The 16,221-nt window shown below is 60.2% G+C and overlaps 3 protein-coding genes across 3 annotated transcripts; 1 reads left to right on the top strand and 2 right to left on the bottom strand.

The window, feature by feature from the left end:
* Window positions 1-925: 925 nt before the first annotated feature.
* Window positions 926-8,292, top strand: LOC117641437 (fatty acyl-CoA reductase wat-like). The gene is made up of 9 exons (XM_034378759.1): window positions 926-1,086; window positions 5,364-5,531; window positions 5,657-5,750; window positions 5,837-6,082; window positions 6,208-6,463; window positions 6,549-6,757; window positions 6,847-7,103; window positions 7,192-7,449; window positions 7,531-8,292. Exons 2-9 carry the CDS (start codon window positions 5,374-5,376, stop codon window positions 7,619-7,621), a joined length of 1,569 nt encoding a protein of 522 aa, XP_034234650.1. The 5' UTR covers window positions 926-1,086; window positions 5,364-5,373; the 3' UTR covers window positions 7,622-8,292.
* Window positions 7,969-9,280, bottom strand: LOC117641438 (anaphase-promoting complex subunit 15). Its single transcript, XM_034378761.1, has 3 exons — window positions 9,055-9,280; window positions 8,880-8,939; window positions 7,969-8,761 (listed from the first exon to the last, which is right to left on the bottom strand). The coding sequence occupies exons 1-3, from the start codon at window positions 9,253-9,255 to the stop codon at window positions 8,588-8,590; spliced, it is 435 nt and encodes a 144-aa protein (XP_034234652.1). The 5' UTR covers window positions 9,256-9,280; the 3' UTR covers window positions 7,969-8,587.
* A 1,398-nt stretch (window positions 9,281-10,678) lies between these two features.
* LOC117641162 lies at window positions 10,679-15,315 on the bottom strand. The gene is made up of 4 exons (XM_034378299.1): window positions 15,192-15,315; window positions 12,771-12,903; window positions 11,644-11,705; window positions 10,679-10,979 (listed from the first exon to the last, which is right to left on the bottom strand). The coding sequence occupies exons 1-4, from the start codon at window positions 15,313-15,315 to the stop codon at window positions 10,792-10,794; spliced, it is 507 nt and encodes a 168-aa protein (XP_034234190.1). The 3' UTR covers window positions 10,679-10,791.
* Between the last annotated feature and the right edge of the window lie 906 nt (window positions 15,316-16,221).

Raw genomic sequence — 16,221 nt, 5'->3', positions numbered from 1 at the left:
GCGGCCAGGGCGGCCAGGTCGGTGGACGGGCGAGCGTTGACGCCAAACAAACGGCGCGCTGTTCTGTTTCACGCACATAGGCTGAACATGCTGACGTGCAGTGGCGCGCCCAAGATGCTTGTTTTGGGCCTGTCGCAGTTTATTTCAATGACCAGGTTCATTCAATGGCTGCGGCAAACACTTCCAACTGTGGTGGAATGTGAGTTTAGAGTTACCTTAACTTCGCTGCTTCACGTGTGTCGCTGAGTCAGTAATCGAATTTTTTCTCTCTAAAAATAAAACCGCGTTTTGACGCACTTTCGCAGCGTCATCGGCTGGACTGTGCGTACGGTGACTGACCACATCTCTGGCCAATGGCGAGCCAATAGGGTCGCCGTGTCGCCCCGGGCCCCGAGGCCAGGGCGGCCAGGGCGGCCAGGGGCTGGATGACTTTCAGGTTCTGCCCGCCGATTGGCTGCGCTGCAAATTGGCCGCTGGGTGTTGCACCAGGCGACGACATGAAACTCGGGTGCGTACTATCGGGTGCACAGGCGAGGCTGCGGCGTCCCAGCAAAAATCGTTCCAGGCCCGTGTCACGCCAATGCCACTAGTATGCACTCTCTCTGAAAAAAAAAAAAACAAAAAACACCTCGTTCTGTCCAAAGTGAGAAGAAGATGGAACTGGCGTCACTTGGTATCCCCTCGATCAACGCAGCAAAGCGAAATTAAGCCAAATTTAATGTCGACAATATAGCACAAGATGTGCGTTGAATGCGTGTGTGTTTGTGCGTGAGCGTGTCTGTGTGTGTGAAGGCGCGCGTGTGAACGTGGAGGGAGGGAGGGGCGCTCCGGTCTGCGCTACGTCCGCCGTCGGTTGGCGCGGTAGGCGTGGAGGCCCCCGGCGGCCCCTGGCGGCCCCTGGCCGCGGCCACCGGGCGGCCACTCGGCCAGTGCGCCAGTCAGTCCAGACTCGCCAGACCGACTGCCGACCGCGGCGGCGCCCCGTCTAGACCGTCCCGTCCACACCCTTGCCGTGGGTTCCCGTCGCGCGACCGTGCAGTGCAGTGCAACTTCCCGTCGGCGACACAGCGGACACCCCGCAGCCAGGTGAGCGCCGCCCGCGTCCGCCCTCAGGATGCATCCATCGACTTTCTCGAATCAGCCCATTCTTCTAAAACTGAGCGTTTCACTCGACTGGATGTTGCCATTTTGAAACTTCCGCGCAGGCCGACGCCCGTTGCATCGGAGGTATCCTGGTGCATGGCGCACTCAGTTCGGCACGCCAATAAATGCTTCAAATTTTTTCGAAAATCACTTGTGTGTTTCTCAGGCGTGACTCACGCCGGGAATGTTCGCGAGTCGCGCCAGGGGCACCGCCACCGAGAAAGGCGTGAACCCCGGATGCGTCCGCGAGCTCCGCGATGGCGGTCCGCGGTTATTTCCGGAGGGGCGGTTGTGCGATTGTCGCGGCGATTGCCTCCCCACCTGCAGGTCCCCGGCGAGCAGGCCGAGCAGGCCGAGCAGGCAGCAGGCCGCGGTCGCGTCACAGACTCAGCTTGTCTGGGCTGGAACCTCGCCGGGCCGCGCCGGCCGCGCCCCCGGCGGTGCACTTCTGTCCCTGGTGGCCGTGGGATTCACGCGGCAAAAGAAAACGCCGACACGGCTGCGGAAGACTGAGTCCGCGAAACGTGGTCGCCGCGGTGGCGTCACAGGCCGGGCCGACGGGCCGACGACGATGGCCCGAAGCCGGCAGCATAGCGGCCCAGCCCGGCTGGCCGCGGGGGCGGGGCGGCGTCAGGCCCGGCTGGCCCGGCGACGCTGCGCGACGCTGGCCTTGACCATGATACGGTCACGGGCAAGGTGTCGCGAGTCGCCGCCTCCCCGTGGCGGGCGGGAACCGGCGGGGACCCGCGCGGACCAGCGGGAACCGCGGCCCGGTCCTATTCGCTCACGAATAGCCCGAATAGTCCCGCGCCCAAACAAAAGGCCGCGGCGCGCGAACCACGCACGGATGGAAAGGAATATGGAAACACTGGCTGCGGGTTACGCCTTGCAGCTTTGCGAACGGTGGGAAACCGAGTGCCAAAACCCATTGCTTTCTAGATACAAAGGATAAACAATAACCTTTTTCACCAAAGTGAGAGATCCCTCTTCCAGGCACGCTCTGTGCGCCACACCCCGCCGGCTAAAACGACTCCGACGACTACTTCTGCAATGCTGCTGCCCCACGCCCCTCTCCTTCGGCCAGCTTCGCGCGGCGCTGTATCGCGCCGTGGACCAAATTTTGCAACGCCCCATCCATTCCATACATTCGCAGAGAAAAGTAAACTGTGTCATGCCTCGCGCACGAAGCACGAAGCCAGGCGCGTGAGGAAGGCGATCGGGTGCGTTGTGGTGGGAACGGGCAGGGCAGGTTATCGAACTGCGCGGCCTCATATTCTCATATTGTGCCGATTGTGACAAATCGAGAGCAGCCCTTCCCGGGACTGCGCGAGTGTGAGAGTAGGGCAGCGTGCTTGGGCCAGCTTGGGCACCCCGAGCCGGTTTGAAGTGACCGCTTGCGTCGCTTGCGTGCGGTGGCGCACTTGGGTTGGGGCGGTGCGGAATGGCCGGGAATGGCACCCCGCGGCCCGCGGCCCGGCCTGTCAACGCCGTCCACGCCGTCACACCGCGCGCCGCGCACCGCCACGCGACACAGCGCCAAGCAAGCCAAGGGTTGCCCAACACGGCCGTGTTCATAATCCTGAAAATTGAACTGGGCCGGAGCCTGGACATTCCACCCATGCACCTGCTGCCGCCCGCGTGGTGGTCCCGCCCTGCCCTGCCCCGCCCTGCCCTTCCCCGCCCCGCGGCGCGCAAGGATGCGTTCGCGTGTTGCAAGCGTCCTTATGGCGGGGCGCCACCGCGTGCTCCGGCTTTGCCCTGCTCTGCCGCGCGCCCGCCGCACCCAAGGAGTTCGTTTCATCGAAAAACAACAACGCTGAAGCCGTTTGTCTCGGGCGGCCCGTATCACCTGCGGCACCATGATCACCAATGCTGTACATAGCATGGGTGTCCCATTTGGCAGCCCGAGCGAGCGGTGTCTACCGACCTGGAGCATGCGCTGCTGCGTGACGCCAGTGACGCGGCCGGGGCCGTGCGGGTCACGCCTGAGCACGACTCCGGACGTCCGTCCCGGACTCGGACTGGCGTCGCTGGCGCCGCGGCCGAAGGAAAATCACGCCGAGACAATGTTTCCGCGCGGCTGGAAGATTCGCTCGAAGAGGCTCTACACGGCCGACGGCGAGTTTGCGTCACCCGTCATTGCGCGACGAAAGCCTCATTCATTCTGCATCGCAAATGGGATGACTTGTCGAGCGGCTGTCCTGCTGCCTCGCTGCTCGCTGTCCTGCTCCTGCACTGCAGCGCGCAGCCAAGGCGTTGCCAAGGCCGACCTGGAGAAATGGAGCACGCGGCGCAGCGCCGCAGTCCAGCAGTTCGATGACCTCCCCCTCCTCCTGGACCTGGAAGGCGACGGTCCCTGAATGTAAATTTTACAAGGGCCTGGTTCAGGTAGCCCCGTTACTCAAAGTCAACATTAATTTTTTTCAAGGACGCCGAGTACGTAGACCGTTACGATGTCTCGAGCTCAGATGACAACGAATTTGTCATAGAACGTGTAGGGCCCTATCCTAGGACGCTGCACTCCTGCCGCTGAGGCCGATCTTTCCCTCAGGTAAAAGATAGACCTCTTGCTGGGAGGCATCGTAGTGCAAACTATCCAGCTGCGTGTGTCCGTGCGGCGTCGCTTCGCTTGACGACGCTTCGCGTGCGTTGCGTGCATTGCGTGCGTCCGGCTGGCCGGCCTGCTAGCCGTCGGCTTCCTCGTCGCGGCCCATGCCGTGCACGCCTCGGTGCACGCCGATGACACGGCGAACGCGCCACTATTAGTTCGGATGCAATAAACGGGTTCGGCATGCTGCTGCCAGACTCCGGATGTTTTTCATTGTTTTTGAACCACAACTGCGTAATGGCAAGGCTGGTCGAAGCTGGCGGCGTGTGCGGCTGAGGCTGGCCCGGACCCTTCCGGACCCGGACGCATCGCGGGCGATCGCGGGGCACTCCGCGCTGGCCGCGCCGCGGGTGGCCGGCCCGGACTTGGACTTCCCCGCCCCGCGCGGCCGCAGTCCGCGGACTGACCGCGCCGCGCCGCGCCTCCGCGATGACGGCGCGGCGCCTATCATTATTGACACGGAGCGCAGCGAAGCGTCCGGCAGGTTTTCCTGCGCTGTCCCCGGAATATGACGACCACGGGAAAAGAACGCAGTGGCGCATTCACAGTGTGGTGTGTTGAGAGTCGGGCCGACGGGCCGGCACGGACGCGACGAGTCCGAGCCAACTACTGGTGCGGTGGCGACGCGGAACGCGCCGAACAGGGAGCCGAGCAGAGCAGAGCCGCCCCTGCCAGCCTCCAGTACTTCCATGGCACGCCGCTGCCCGGCTCGCGGCCACAAGTTGGCACGCCTTGCCGGCTTTCTCCAGCCCGCCAGTGTGCCAGTCCGTAAATCACTCCGATACTCAGTACAGTATTTGCCAATGGAGCGCGGACGGGTCTCTGCTGGACATGTCTCTGGACAAGTGTCCAGGGGGCGTTGGCGTTGCGGCGTTACGCCCTGTGTGCCGGCCCGGCCGTGTCGGCCTGCCCTGGTGCCATGCTGGTGGCGGCCTTGGCGCGAAGAAGGAGAAGGAGGGCGAGGAGAACGCAGTCACACTTCACTGTACTCGACTCGGCGGCTCCGGCGGCTCCGGCGGCTCCGGCGCCTCCCGCGAGACGCGATCCACGTGGACGCATGTGGGCGTGCGGCGTGCGCGGCGAGAGGCGAGTGTGGCCGCGCCAAGCTCCACGCCAACAACACGACGTATTTATTTTATTTCTGTCCGGCTCCTTGGCATGCGCTCGCGGTGTTTTGGCGCGGTTCTGTTCTGTCGATGAATCCGCTGTCGTCGGCGAAGGCACAGAACGCCCAGGGTGCTTGTCCTCGTCGAGCGCGCACCGGCTTCATCGGCATGGCGGTGTGGACGTGGCGGGCGAGCCGCCTCACCACCTCGCAGGGCCTCGCGCAGGGCCTCGCGCAGGGCCTCGCGCAGGGCCCAAGCAAATAGATTCAAAGCCACTCGGCAGTATGAGTGTGAGCACTTTCCTGCCATTGGCCGGCGCTCATTGACATTCCCCATCCATTCCAATGAGGATTGTTCCGCATCCGAACGGCAGGCGTGAGGCACAAGGTCGGGGGCAGGTCACGGGGGCGAGTAGCGGGAAAGGGGAAGAGGGGTGCATTTAGAGTGAAACGGCAATCGGCGACTCGACCGCCAACTGATTGTTTCGGCTTCCGCCCTGCTTACAGATCCACCGACATGGACGACCACGAGGGGAACGACATCACGATCGAGCACTTCCTGTCGGAGCACTATGAGGAAGAGAGCGCTATCGCCCGCTTCTACGCCGGCAAAGTCATCTTTGTCACCGGCGGCACCGGTTTTATGGGTACCATCCTTTTGGAGAAAATCCTCAGGTGAGATGAGCGCGGCGCCGCCGCCGGTTGGGCTGCCTACCCTCGCGGCGCCATGGCCCTCGCGACCTCGCGGCGCACAGCTATGCCATGCGTTTGTCTTGACTTGTCTGCCGGTTTGTCTACAGGTCGTGCCCGAGCGTGGAGAAGGTGTACGTCATGATGCGCGGCAAGAAGGGCAAGTGCCTGGAGGAGCGCTTCAAGGAACAGTTCGAGGGGCCGGTAAGCTTCCCCCGAGGCTTCCCCGCCTGGCTGGGGCACTGACAAATGTGGGCGTCGTAATCATTTTGTTGTTGTTTGTGGTCCAGGTTTTCGAGGCCATGCGGACGCAGCGGCCCGGCTTCCAGCTCAAAGTGTACCCGCTGGAGGGCGACTGCTCGCAGCCACAGATGGGCCTGAGCCAGGAGAGTCGCGAGAAGCTCAAGGAGGTGAACGTCGTGTTCCACATGGCGGCCACCGTGCGCTTCGACGAGAAGATTCGTCTCGCCACCGCCATCAACGTGCAGTCCACGGTGGACCTGCTGGCCCTCGCCCGCACCATGCCCGACCTCAAGGTGCGCGCGGGGTGCACGCCGAGCAGTGCACGGCTAGGTTGGGTTAGGTTTGCGACGTGCGCGACGTGCGCCGTGCACCGCGTCAACGCCACTGCAACTCAACCCGCTTCTCTCCTTCCTCGCAGGCCTTCGTCCACGTCTCCACGGCCTACTCGTACCCGCAGAACAAGATCATCGAGGAGAAGTTCTACAAGCCGGACGTGAGCCCGGAGCGCCTCATGAACATCCTCAACAGCATGGAGGACGACATGCTGAACGCCATCACGCCGCAGCTCATCACGACCTGGCCCAACACGTACGCCTTCACCAAGGCCGTGGCCGAGGACGTGGTGCAGCAGCACAGCAAGGGCCTCCCCGTCATCATGGTCCGGCCGTCGATCGGTAAGGACCCCTCCCCTCCCCCTCCCCTGGCGCCCCTGGCTGCCGAGTTTGTGTAGTGAGACGGCCTTCTTCCTCTTGGTTGCAGTCATCTCCACCGCCAAGGAGCCGATCGCCGGCTGGATCAACAACGTGTACGGGCCCACGGGGGTGGTGGCGGGCGCGGGGGTGGGGCTCATCAAGGCGCTCTACTGCGACTCGGAGAAGCTGGCCGACATGGTGCCCGTGGACATGGCCATCAACAGCGTGCTGGCCGCGGCCTGGGACATCGCTAGCCGCGACACCGAGAACCGTCAGGTGCGTAGCCCAGCCCAGTCCTGCACTGTAGAGTCCCTTGTAGCCGAACGTCGACTCATCGCAATGCTGGGAATGCCTTTTCTTTGCAGCTGGAGCGCGGTGAGGAGGCGGAGCCCGACCCACCCGTCCTCAACTACGTGGCGTCCGTGGACCAGCCCATCACGTGGGGGCAGTTCATGGCGCTGAACGCGCGCGGCGTGGAGATCCCCTCCATGCGCTGCATTTGGTACTACGACTTCCGCCTCGTCAAGAACCGCTTCCTGTACCTCATCTACCAGTTCTTCATGCACCTCGTTCCCGCCTTCCTCGTCGACATGGGCTGCCGCGTCGTCGGCAAAAAGCCATTGTGAGTACACTGTGCACTTCACATGGAGGTCCGTCGGGTTGCCTACCCATTTCTGAACGTATTAATTATCAATGCTTTGCATTTGCAGCCTACAGGATGCTTACAGGAAGATTCACAAATTCTCAACGGTTATTTCATACTTCTGTTGCCAAGATTGGCAGTTTAGAAATGACAACGTCCACAAGTTATGGGACAAGATGAATAGTATGGATCGAAAAGTCTTCGACTTCAACATGAAAAGATTAACCTGGGAACAATACTTTAGGACCTACATGAGAGGCCTTCGAGTCTACATTTTAGGAGATCCCCTTGATACTTTGGAAGAGTCCAAAGTGAGGTATAGAAAGTAAGTATACATGTTTTGCACGGCTCTACCAGTTACATGACGCTGAGATTTGCTAACACCCATGTTTTTTTTTCTGTGCAGGCTCAAATTAGCACATCTGGCTGTAGTATGGAGTGTTCGAATTCTAGTATTTTGGCTCCTCCTGCAGTTGCTCAGGTGGATTGTATTGTAATTGATTGTTACCTAGAATTTATGTCCTTCGATTCATCTCCATTTAAAGCTGGATGAGAACTTTGTAGTCTCTGTACTGAAGAACATAATTTCCTCCCCATAATAGTTTCCTATTTTTAAAAAAAAATTGAAATGTGATGTAACTTTTATTTTTGTTTTACTATAGAAAAAGAACTAGTCAATAATTTACTCAGTCCAGCATATTATTTCATACCTTGAACCTTCGAACCATAAGACTTCTGTAAATCCCCGCACATATACTTTTCTGTTATTTATACCATGATCAAACAATCTTATAGAGTACGTATGCAGAAAACAAAACTGTTTGGTCTTATTGAATTTGACAAATTTGGTTACTTTTGAATATTTTATTGCAACTGATTGACCAAGTGACTACTAGTCCCTTAGATTGACTGCCAGTATACAGAAATGCTACAGTACATCTCTGCTCAACTTTGTTAATTCTAAAAGTTCCACAGTCTAATATGTTAAGATCACATGTATATTTTGTATAGATGAGCTAATAAATGCTTTACTGAAATAAAGTATTTGATGCCATTTCCAAATGTATGAGAGCATGAGTTGCAATGGAGACGGAGAATGGCATGTCTAAAAATGAAAGTGATTTTTCAAGTAAGTAGAAACCTAATAAAAAGATGAAAGGAACATGAATGAAGCCACTGAATCTCTATCTGACCTCCAACATTAAAAACAGAATTATGAACAGATATCATGTTAAAAGAATTATCCTACCACAAAGGAAACAATAATTCAAGAAAATATGTCATGACTCAGATCCTGATATAGCGAACAATCCTAAAATTTGAAATGGAATGACAACAGCTCTTCAAATTTAAATATATGATAATTTAATTACATTCTTAACCAAACTTAAGTTTAACACCACATTTAAAAAGAAAGTAAACCAAAGTAGAAATAAAAAAATGAAATAAGCGTCATAGAAATATCAGCGAACAGGGTGCAATGAAGCTCCACCAATACCATTGTTCAGGCGAGGATCATTGGGAGACTCATCATACGAGTCGTCCATATCAAGCTCATCATCTTCCTCTTCATCATGACTGTCACTGCTGTCATCATCATTGTCATCTTCCTCTTCCTCTTCATCCTCCTCCTCTTGCTGCAAATAAAAATTATAACAAAATCATGACGTTACTGTACCTATAATACAGTGCTAAAATCACGGCACAGTAAGGACGGCTACAGATGACAAGAGACAACTCTCATAAGCTAATTACCTCAGTGGCTGGTTTTCCAATCGGAACGAGATCGTTGTCCTTGGTGGCGATGCCATGGAGCTGCAGGAAAATAAGAGAAAAGACATCAATCCCCATCCAACACAAAAATTTTTTCCCAAAAGCCATCCGGGGCTAAAAGCATAAACATGACAGTTTGACGAATTTAGGTTAGTACCCAAGTTTGGTGTTCTTGTTCTAGTTGAGTCAATTCATTGTCGTCGTCACACGGCCTGTCCACGCTGAACCATGCGGCGTTGACTACTCTGGGTGTCAGACTCGGGAACAGGGGAATAGACATGGCAAACGATACACGAAACGTAATGATGAGTGGAAAACGGCTGGCGGCTGGTGTCGGCGGCGAGCGTCGGTCGAACATCAACAACAACAAACACAGAGGCCGTATGAAAAACTCGGCCAGACGACTCTCCTCTGACAGGTGGCGCCACCACGCGGCGAGGAAAGGAACTGCGTCGGCGCGGCGCAGCGCAGCGGCGCAGCGTGGGGTAGTGACGTCAAATGCGCGCCAATTTGAAAGTAAGCGCTAACCCGGCAAAACTGCTACACGGGTTTCCCCGGGCCGCCGCGGAATAGGGTTAGGGTTGTTTACGTCCTTGGTTCAAGGACAGAAAAACACACTTTTTTATTATAATATTTATTCAGATCTAGTACATCTTATTTCATTGTTACTCTGATGCCTGAGGCACACACCACATCGTCAATCACTTTTATGTAGAATTTCTTCATCATTGTCCTATAAAAATATTGAAGTGAATAAGGCATTTTAAAATGTATACATCTATAACTCTCTACATATTTTAAAAATATATACAGAACAATAAAGTTTGCTAAAAGTAATATTTTGTTCAGCAGAATATCACGTTTGCTAAATCGGGACATGAGTATCGTGACATTGGTCCTCCACAGGAGTGCACTAGAAGATCCTACTCGCGCACCAAGGCTCGATCGGAGCAAATGTTAACACTTTTCTTCGCTATCGCAGGTTCCTTGATTGCAAGAGCAACGCCAACATTCGGGCCACTGCAGGCAGGGTCTATGGTTGGCACAAGTGACGATCCTCCGTCTGGAGGTTCTCGTTCTCGTCGGGGTTTCGGTTTTGGTTTTGGCGCGGCGTCCGCTGCCCGGAGACCAGTGGACTAGTTGGCACAGTTGGCACTAGTCTGGCGTCTGGGAGCTGGAGTCCGCGCGGTGCAAACGTCAGCTGACGGAGCGCGGCAGCGGGGCCTGGCCGGTCGTGAGCGTGGTCCACAGCGGCGCGCGCTCTTGCAGCGTCCGCGTCCCCAAGCGCACCTGGAGAGAGAGACAGCAAAGTCAGTCACGCGTCTTGCAAAGGCCAAAGGCCAAAGACACCTCAGGCTCACACGGCATGGCTCACCTGCAGCCCGACGGAGCGTGTCCGCGGCCTGGGAGGCGACAGGTCCGGCAGGGGCAGGGGCTTGGGCTCGGGGCTGCCCAGCGGCCCTTGGAATCCGGGCGGGAAGCCCGGCGGGGCGGACGGCACACCGTGCGCACCCTGGCTGAACTGCCCCGGACTCGCGGCCACGCCGTTGCCGGCCACGCCGTCCTCGTGGAGGCCGCCGTCGTGGGGGTCGCTCTCCGTGGGGCTGGTGGCGGCAGACACGGCCACGGGGTGCCCGTCGTACGTCGGGCCCTTGAGGGGCAGCGGCGGCAACGACGCGGGCGTGGGCGGCCCAGGTTGGGGCGGCGCGGGGTGCGGCGGCGGCGTCCCCAGCGGCTGTCCCGGCGTGCTGTGCGCCACGCCGTTGGCCAAGGCGGCCAGGGCGGCCAGGGCGTGCGGGCCGCCGTTGGCGTGAGGGCTGGGCAACGTCTTGGTCCCCGGGTCCTTGAACGACGGCCCCTGGAGGCCGCTGTAAGGCCCCGGGGAGACCTCCTGCTAGCTGTCGATGTCAATGGAGGTCGCGGAGCACAGGTCCTGCAGGACCTCCGGGTCCGGGTCCGATGAGCGCTCCTCCACCACGGTGTCCAGCTCCAGGTCCAGCGAGGGGAAGGCCCTGGACAGCGACCGGTCGCCGCGCTCGCCGCGGAGGCTGATGGTGCGACCCGCCATGGCCCGGTCCGTGCCTGCAGCAGAGCGGAGAGTGTCACTAGAGTCACTGACAGACGACGCGTCGCTCGCAATCCTCGCAACGGCTGGAAGGGCAGAGGGCGGCCGAGAAATGGCGCCCCTCAAAGGGCCACACAATTTTTCTTTCTCCCTTGGAGCTGGCCCCGCAGCCCCGCAGCCCCGCCTCGCTGCCTTGGCCCTGGCCGCCCTCGCCCTGGCGCGGACTCGATGCGAGGTGCAAGCAGGTGTCACGCTGTGTCACGCTGAGTCACGGCGCCTCGCTGGCCCGGGCGGGGTGGGGCCAAGGTGGGGCGCTGTCACGTTGTCACAAAGCGCCGGGCCGCAGCCACGGACCGTCCACGGGGCGTCCAGGATAGCCAGGACGGCCGGGCGGCCAGTGACGTGGAAAGGGGAGGGGGCGTACAGACAGGGGGCTGGCGGGGTGCGGTTGGCGGGGTTGTAAGGACCCGAGGCCGTGACGTAAGCCGCATCACCACAGCGTGTCACGCCCGGCCCTGGACCCCGCCCTGGACCCGGGTCGGGGAGGGGTTGTTGTGTCCCCGCCAAATTACAATTCCCCGGCCAGACCCTGCCCGGCCCTGCCGCCGAGAAGTGCGTGCCGTACAGTTGGAGAAACCTGCTGCTGGAAGTGGCAAGGCGCGCCGAGGCGGGCTAACGTACCTATCCGGCTGATGGCGCTGAGGCGGACCAGGGAGAGCGCCCCTTGGCCTGTGTCGCAGTTCCTGGAACAGACAGGCGACGTGAGGGGCTTTCGAAGCGTCAAGTGGGCGCGGCTGGCCCGGCTGGCGCGGCCCGGCCGAAAGGAGCCGCAGAGAGAAACAGGAAGGGAAGGCCGGAAAGGAAGGAAAGAGGAGCAGCGCGGGGCGGCGCGGCGGCAAGGCGCTGCGGCAAGGCCCGCAAGGTGACAGGCCTAATTAGTCAGATGGGCCAATTCACGGGGACAAATATCAGGTGCCATCCCCAGCCCAGCCACCGCGGACCGCGGAGCTGGGGCTGGCCGCAGAATGCCGAAAAAAAATATAAACGAGAAACCAGATCCGGCATTGTATTGGAGGAGTGGAAGGAAAGGTGTAGGGGAGGGGGTGGGGACGAATGGAAGGGCCGATTCACCCACTTGGCACAAGCGTCAGCAAATCTTGCTAGTATTCACCGTTTGAAGTCTTTATTTTCGGGAGGAACTTCAGGGGGAACAGATGCCCCGCAAGTCGCCCACAGAACGGCCCGATTCGAAACAAAAGTTCTAGCGTCGTCTGAGATGTTCCCGTGCTGTTCCAAAACGCGGATGGCGAATCGCGGGAGCGTCGGAACATAGCAGGCAGCGATGTGGTCGGCTAATGTGAAAACAAACAAACAGGCGGACAGCACGCATTAAAACTGGCTCCACACTGCTCCCGCCGAATTTCGAACCGAGCCCACTGGGGACACCGCCCTCAGACGAGTCGGCTGCTTATGGAAACGGGGACGATTCAAAACTTTCCGATTGAAATTGTAGAATTCTCCAACTGCAAACCTCACAAAATCTAAGAAGGTTCGACTTGCTAGGGCACGCTCATCAGCGAGGCTGAATCTGGAACAAAGGCTACTTCGTGCCTAAATGAAGTCGGCGGGGAGAATAGCCTCACCACGGACAAGCGTCAGCAAATTTGAAATTAGTTTTTCAGGGAGTGAGACCCCGGTCTTCGCAGAGGGGATTACAGAGCGCCGATGCCCCGCAGCGCTACGCTGCCTATAGCTGCCACGGTGAGGCGCCCCGCCGCAGCGCCGCGCTGAAAACAAATGTTACCGACCCTGGGCGTCCCCGTCTGGCTCGTTCCCGGGCCAGCTTGGCTCTCCGCCGGAGGCAGCAAATGACCAGCAGGGCGAGCAGCGGGAAGCCGAGGATGCAGGACACGATGGGGATCACCACGGACTCGGGAGACACTGGAAAAACAAAACAACGAGGGCACAGTTACACGCGGTATGACAAAAAGAGAGCTCCACAACGTCAGTGTACGTGGCGCCGCCGGTTTGACGGGGAGGTCCTGAGGCTGGGGTGATTGCCGTTGGCCTCTGCAGTGCGTGGTGTGAAGTATGCCTGGGCAGTGAGGTGGACACTCTGCTTTTTCAGCTTTTACAGCCGCGCCGTGTCTCCCTTTTAGCGGCTCAGACCCTCCCGACCTGTCCGCCGCGGCCCCGCGGCCCCACGACGGCCCCCGCCTTCATCGGCACGACTTTGCAGCAAGTTTCCGCTCGGCGCATGGGGCCGGACGCTTCGAGACAGATGATCACACTGTCCGACACGCGAGCTTGAGCCCTCGCGCCCTCGGTGCCCGGCCCAGTCCCGCCCGGCCTTGGGACTTTCCTTTTCATCCCCAAGTTGGCGGCGCGTCTCTGTCGCGGCGCAGGTCAGTTGGACGTGGGACGGGGCAGGGCGGCAGGGCGGCAGGGCTCGCATTCTGCAGTGCCAGCAACCAGCGGCAACCAGCGCACGCCGAGACGCCGAGGCGAAGAAGCCCGCCCTGCAGGCCGGGACTAGCCGGGACGACGGGTGCCGGCACGCCCGCCCTACAATGAAACAAACTTTCGGCCAACTGTGCCGCGCGTCGCGCGTCCCGCGTCCTCCCCCTCCAACCCAGTCCAGCCCGGCGGCCCGGCCCTCGGGGCGTTCGCGCTGCCGGCCCGAGCAGCAGCCACTCGGAGAGTCCGGCACTGCATTTCCCGTTTCCCATTTCCCACTCGCACATAATGTATCGCGAGGCAAGTTCCTGGCTGAAATATTCAGCGACGGGTAATACGTAGCGTGCGTTTTCATCCTGGCCCGGCTGGGGCGCTGCCGGGCGCGGCGGGGCGCGGCCTTGCGAGGTGGCGGGGCGCACGGCGCACGCGGCTGGACGTCGCGGGGCCCGCACCGCGCACCGCCCACCAACTTCACGGGCTGCCCGGGCAGGCATTGAACGCGCCAAACCAACCCGCACTCCGCCTTGTTGTTGTTGTTGTTGTTGTTGTTGGCTTTGCTTGCCCACCCGGGAAATCAAGCGCCACGAACAGGAAATCATTGTGGGAATATTCCATTCACAAAGCTTAATCATGTAACGGTAAAGAAGGGTAACGGAGAGGTTTCTCGGTTCTAGCGCGCTGGTCAGCGCTCCCAGTTCATGGTTGTTGTACTGGCGTGCCCCGGCCTGGTCTTGACCTCCTTCCCGAATCCCGAAGAGTTGGCGGTCGAGTCGCCCACCGGCTGCCTGGAAATTCTGACTCTTTTCAGCAGATGACACGGGCTGCAGTTCTGAAAGCGTCAGGTTTTTGCGTCGTTGCGGCGGTCGCTCTCGAGCGCGGGCTTTCCGGCACAGTGGCGCGCACGAGAGCGCGCAGCGCGCGCCAGCGAGGTCGCTCGCTCCCGTTGAGCCACGACCATAATGCGCTGAGGTCGAGGTCCACTTGCTTACGGTTGCTGAGTCGCTGCAGTCATGCCGTGCCACCGAAACAGCAGCAACAACAGCAACAGCAGCAACAGCAGCCGAGGCCCGTCCGTCCCACCGCACGTTAGGGCCACACCGCTTCGCCCCGCTTCTCCCCGCTTCGGCGCGATGAAGACGCCTCATTAAAAGTTTCGAGACGATGCAGTTCATTTGCCTTGTCAAGAGCCCTCCGCGCCACCGTCGGTACAGTCACCGAGGTTTTTTCCCCCTCCGCTATGGCAGCACTGGCTGCCTGGCTGGCTGGCTGGTTGGCGCAGCGGGGAAATTGCAGTGGATTTGTGTGGAGCGCTGCCGAGCCAAATAATGAATCGGTGGATGAATGAATGATGACCCTGAGGAGGCGGCGGGGAGTCGCAGCGACCCAGGGCGGCCCGGGCGGCGCAGGGCGAGGAGGGCGCGCGTCGCGGGCCGCACTCCAAGGGCTACGCCAGGCGTGCCGCCACCCTTTAATTGCGGCGTTTTGCTCCCCCGGGGAGGAGGGGGAGGGGCTCCTGATTTATTCGCAACGCCGGCTCCGCATTTCGGACGGCGTAATGGTGCCAAACGCCTCGCAAGGGCCGCGCCTCGCTGCGCCCCCGCCCCGCCCCGCCCCGCCCCGCCCGGGGCGCTCTCACGCTCTTTCTTGAATGCGTCGTCGTCGTCCGGAGGGAGCCAGCCGGCTAGCCGGCCATTCCCAGACGATTTACCAACGACGGCGTTCCTCGACTACTCACGCCTCGGTTATTTTTGCTGGCGAGCCGTGCGTCTCACCTGTGGGGTAGATGATGATGGTGGGCCGCTTGTTGTGGGGCGCGGCCTGCGGCGCCCCCGCGGGGGTCGGGGAGGTGGGCGCGGGGGGCGCGGGGGCGCGCGCGGTGCCCGACTGTCCCGCCATTGCAGTGGAGCGCCGTGCTGCGGGGCCAAAAAGAGACGAAACACATTGTATGACTAAGTCATGCGGTTCGCGTTACTGTATCAAGTTATTTTCAGTGTCCATGTCACTTTGCCCTCTGCTGACCTACCGGTCCCCTGCCGGCCCTATGCCCTGTGCCCGCGGTGTTCACGGAGTCCCCGCGGCGCCCGGCGGGGTCACGCGAGCGAGGCGTCCGCTGCTGTCCGGCGGGGCCACCTGCAACACACAGCCAAAACATCGACTTAAATAAGTGAGGCAACAGCAAAAACAGGGCGAGGTTGTCGTTTTCCCGCGCATTCTGAGTCGTCCTTTTCCACGACGCGGCGCTGCCAACGGCGCGTCGACAACGGGAGCGGCTGGAACCCCCGACGGGTGGTTCGTCGATGACGAGACCACCGGGCAGCTCGAGAGCGTGTGCATCTTTCACGCCCGAGTCGCTGAGACGGGCCGGTGCGGCCGCAGTCAAGGCTGCAGTGGCTGCAGGGCACTGCAGGGCCGCAGCCTCCCGGGGTTGGCAGTGGCGCAGGCTGGCCAACAATGGCACCGCCCGCAGTGGCACCGCGTGGCGCACAGTGTCGCCATGAGCACACCAGGCTGGCCAGGCTGGCCACCCGCGGTGTCCGCGGTGCCGGCGCGAGGCGTTTCGACGGTTTCGGCCGGCCTGCGCGCACCGCGCCGTGCTGCCCCTGCTGACGCCCGTCGACGGCTAGCCGTGGGTGGACATGCTCTCCCCGCCGAGGGTTCGATTACTGCCCCTTCGTGACCTTGCTCGCCTCGCCACCCCGGCAGGGTCCGGCGGGCGGGGCGGCGGGGCTGGCGCCGGCGGCGTGGGCCGCTCTGCAGCATGACGGCCATGGACAACCAGTCCGGCGGCCAGGCCGGCCAGCT

The sequence above is a fragment of the Thrips palmi genome, unplaced genomic scaffold (genome assembly GCF_012932325.1).
Source record: "Thrips palmi isolate BJ-2018 unplaced genomic scaffold, TpBJ-2018v1 HiC_scaffold_15, whole genome shotgun sequence".
NCBI lineage: Eukaryota > Metazoa > Arthropoda > Insecta > Thysanoptera > Thripidae > Thrips > Thrips palmi.
This window is presented reverse-complemented; position numbering and strand designations above follow the sequence as displayed.

Coding starts and splice junctions, on each gene's coding strand:
- LOC117641437 (XM_034378759.1), top strand. CDS start 5,374: ATGGACGACCACGAGGGGAACGACATCACGATCGAGCACTTCCTGTCG. Junction 6,083..6,207: donor GCACCATGCCCGACCTCAAG/GTGCGCGCGGGG, acceptor CCTTCCTCGCAG/GCCTTCGTCCACGTCTCCAC. Junction 7,450..7,530: donor TCCAAAGTGAGGTATAGAAA/GTAAGTATACAT, acceptor TTTTCTGTGCAG/GCTCAAATTAGCACATCTGG.
- LOC117641162 (XM_034378299.1), bottom strand. CDS start 15,315: ATGGCGGGACAGTCGGGCACCGCGCGCGCCCCCGCGCCCCCCGCGCCC. Junction 11,706..12,770: donor GCCAGACGGGGACGCCCAGG/GTCGGTAACATT, acceptor TGTCTGTTCCAG/GAACTGCGACACAGGCCAAG. Junction 10,980..11,643: donor CAGCGCCATCAGCCGGATAG/GTACGTTAGCCC, acceptor GCTCTGCTGCAG/GCACGGACCGGGCCATGGCG.
- LOC117641438 (XM_034378761.1), bottom strand. CDS start 9,255: ATGTTCGACCGACGCTCGCCGCCGACACCAGCCGCCAGCCGTTTTCCA. Junction 8,940..9,054: donor AACAAGAACACCAAACTTGG/GTACTAACCTAA, acceptor ATTTTCCTGCAG/CTCCATGGCATCGCCACCAA. Junction 8,762..8,879: donor TTGGAAAACCAGCCACTGAG/GTAATTAGCTTA, acceptor TTTTATTTGCAG/CAAGAGGAGGAGGATGAAGA.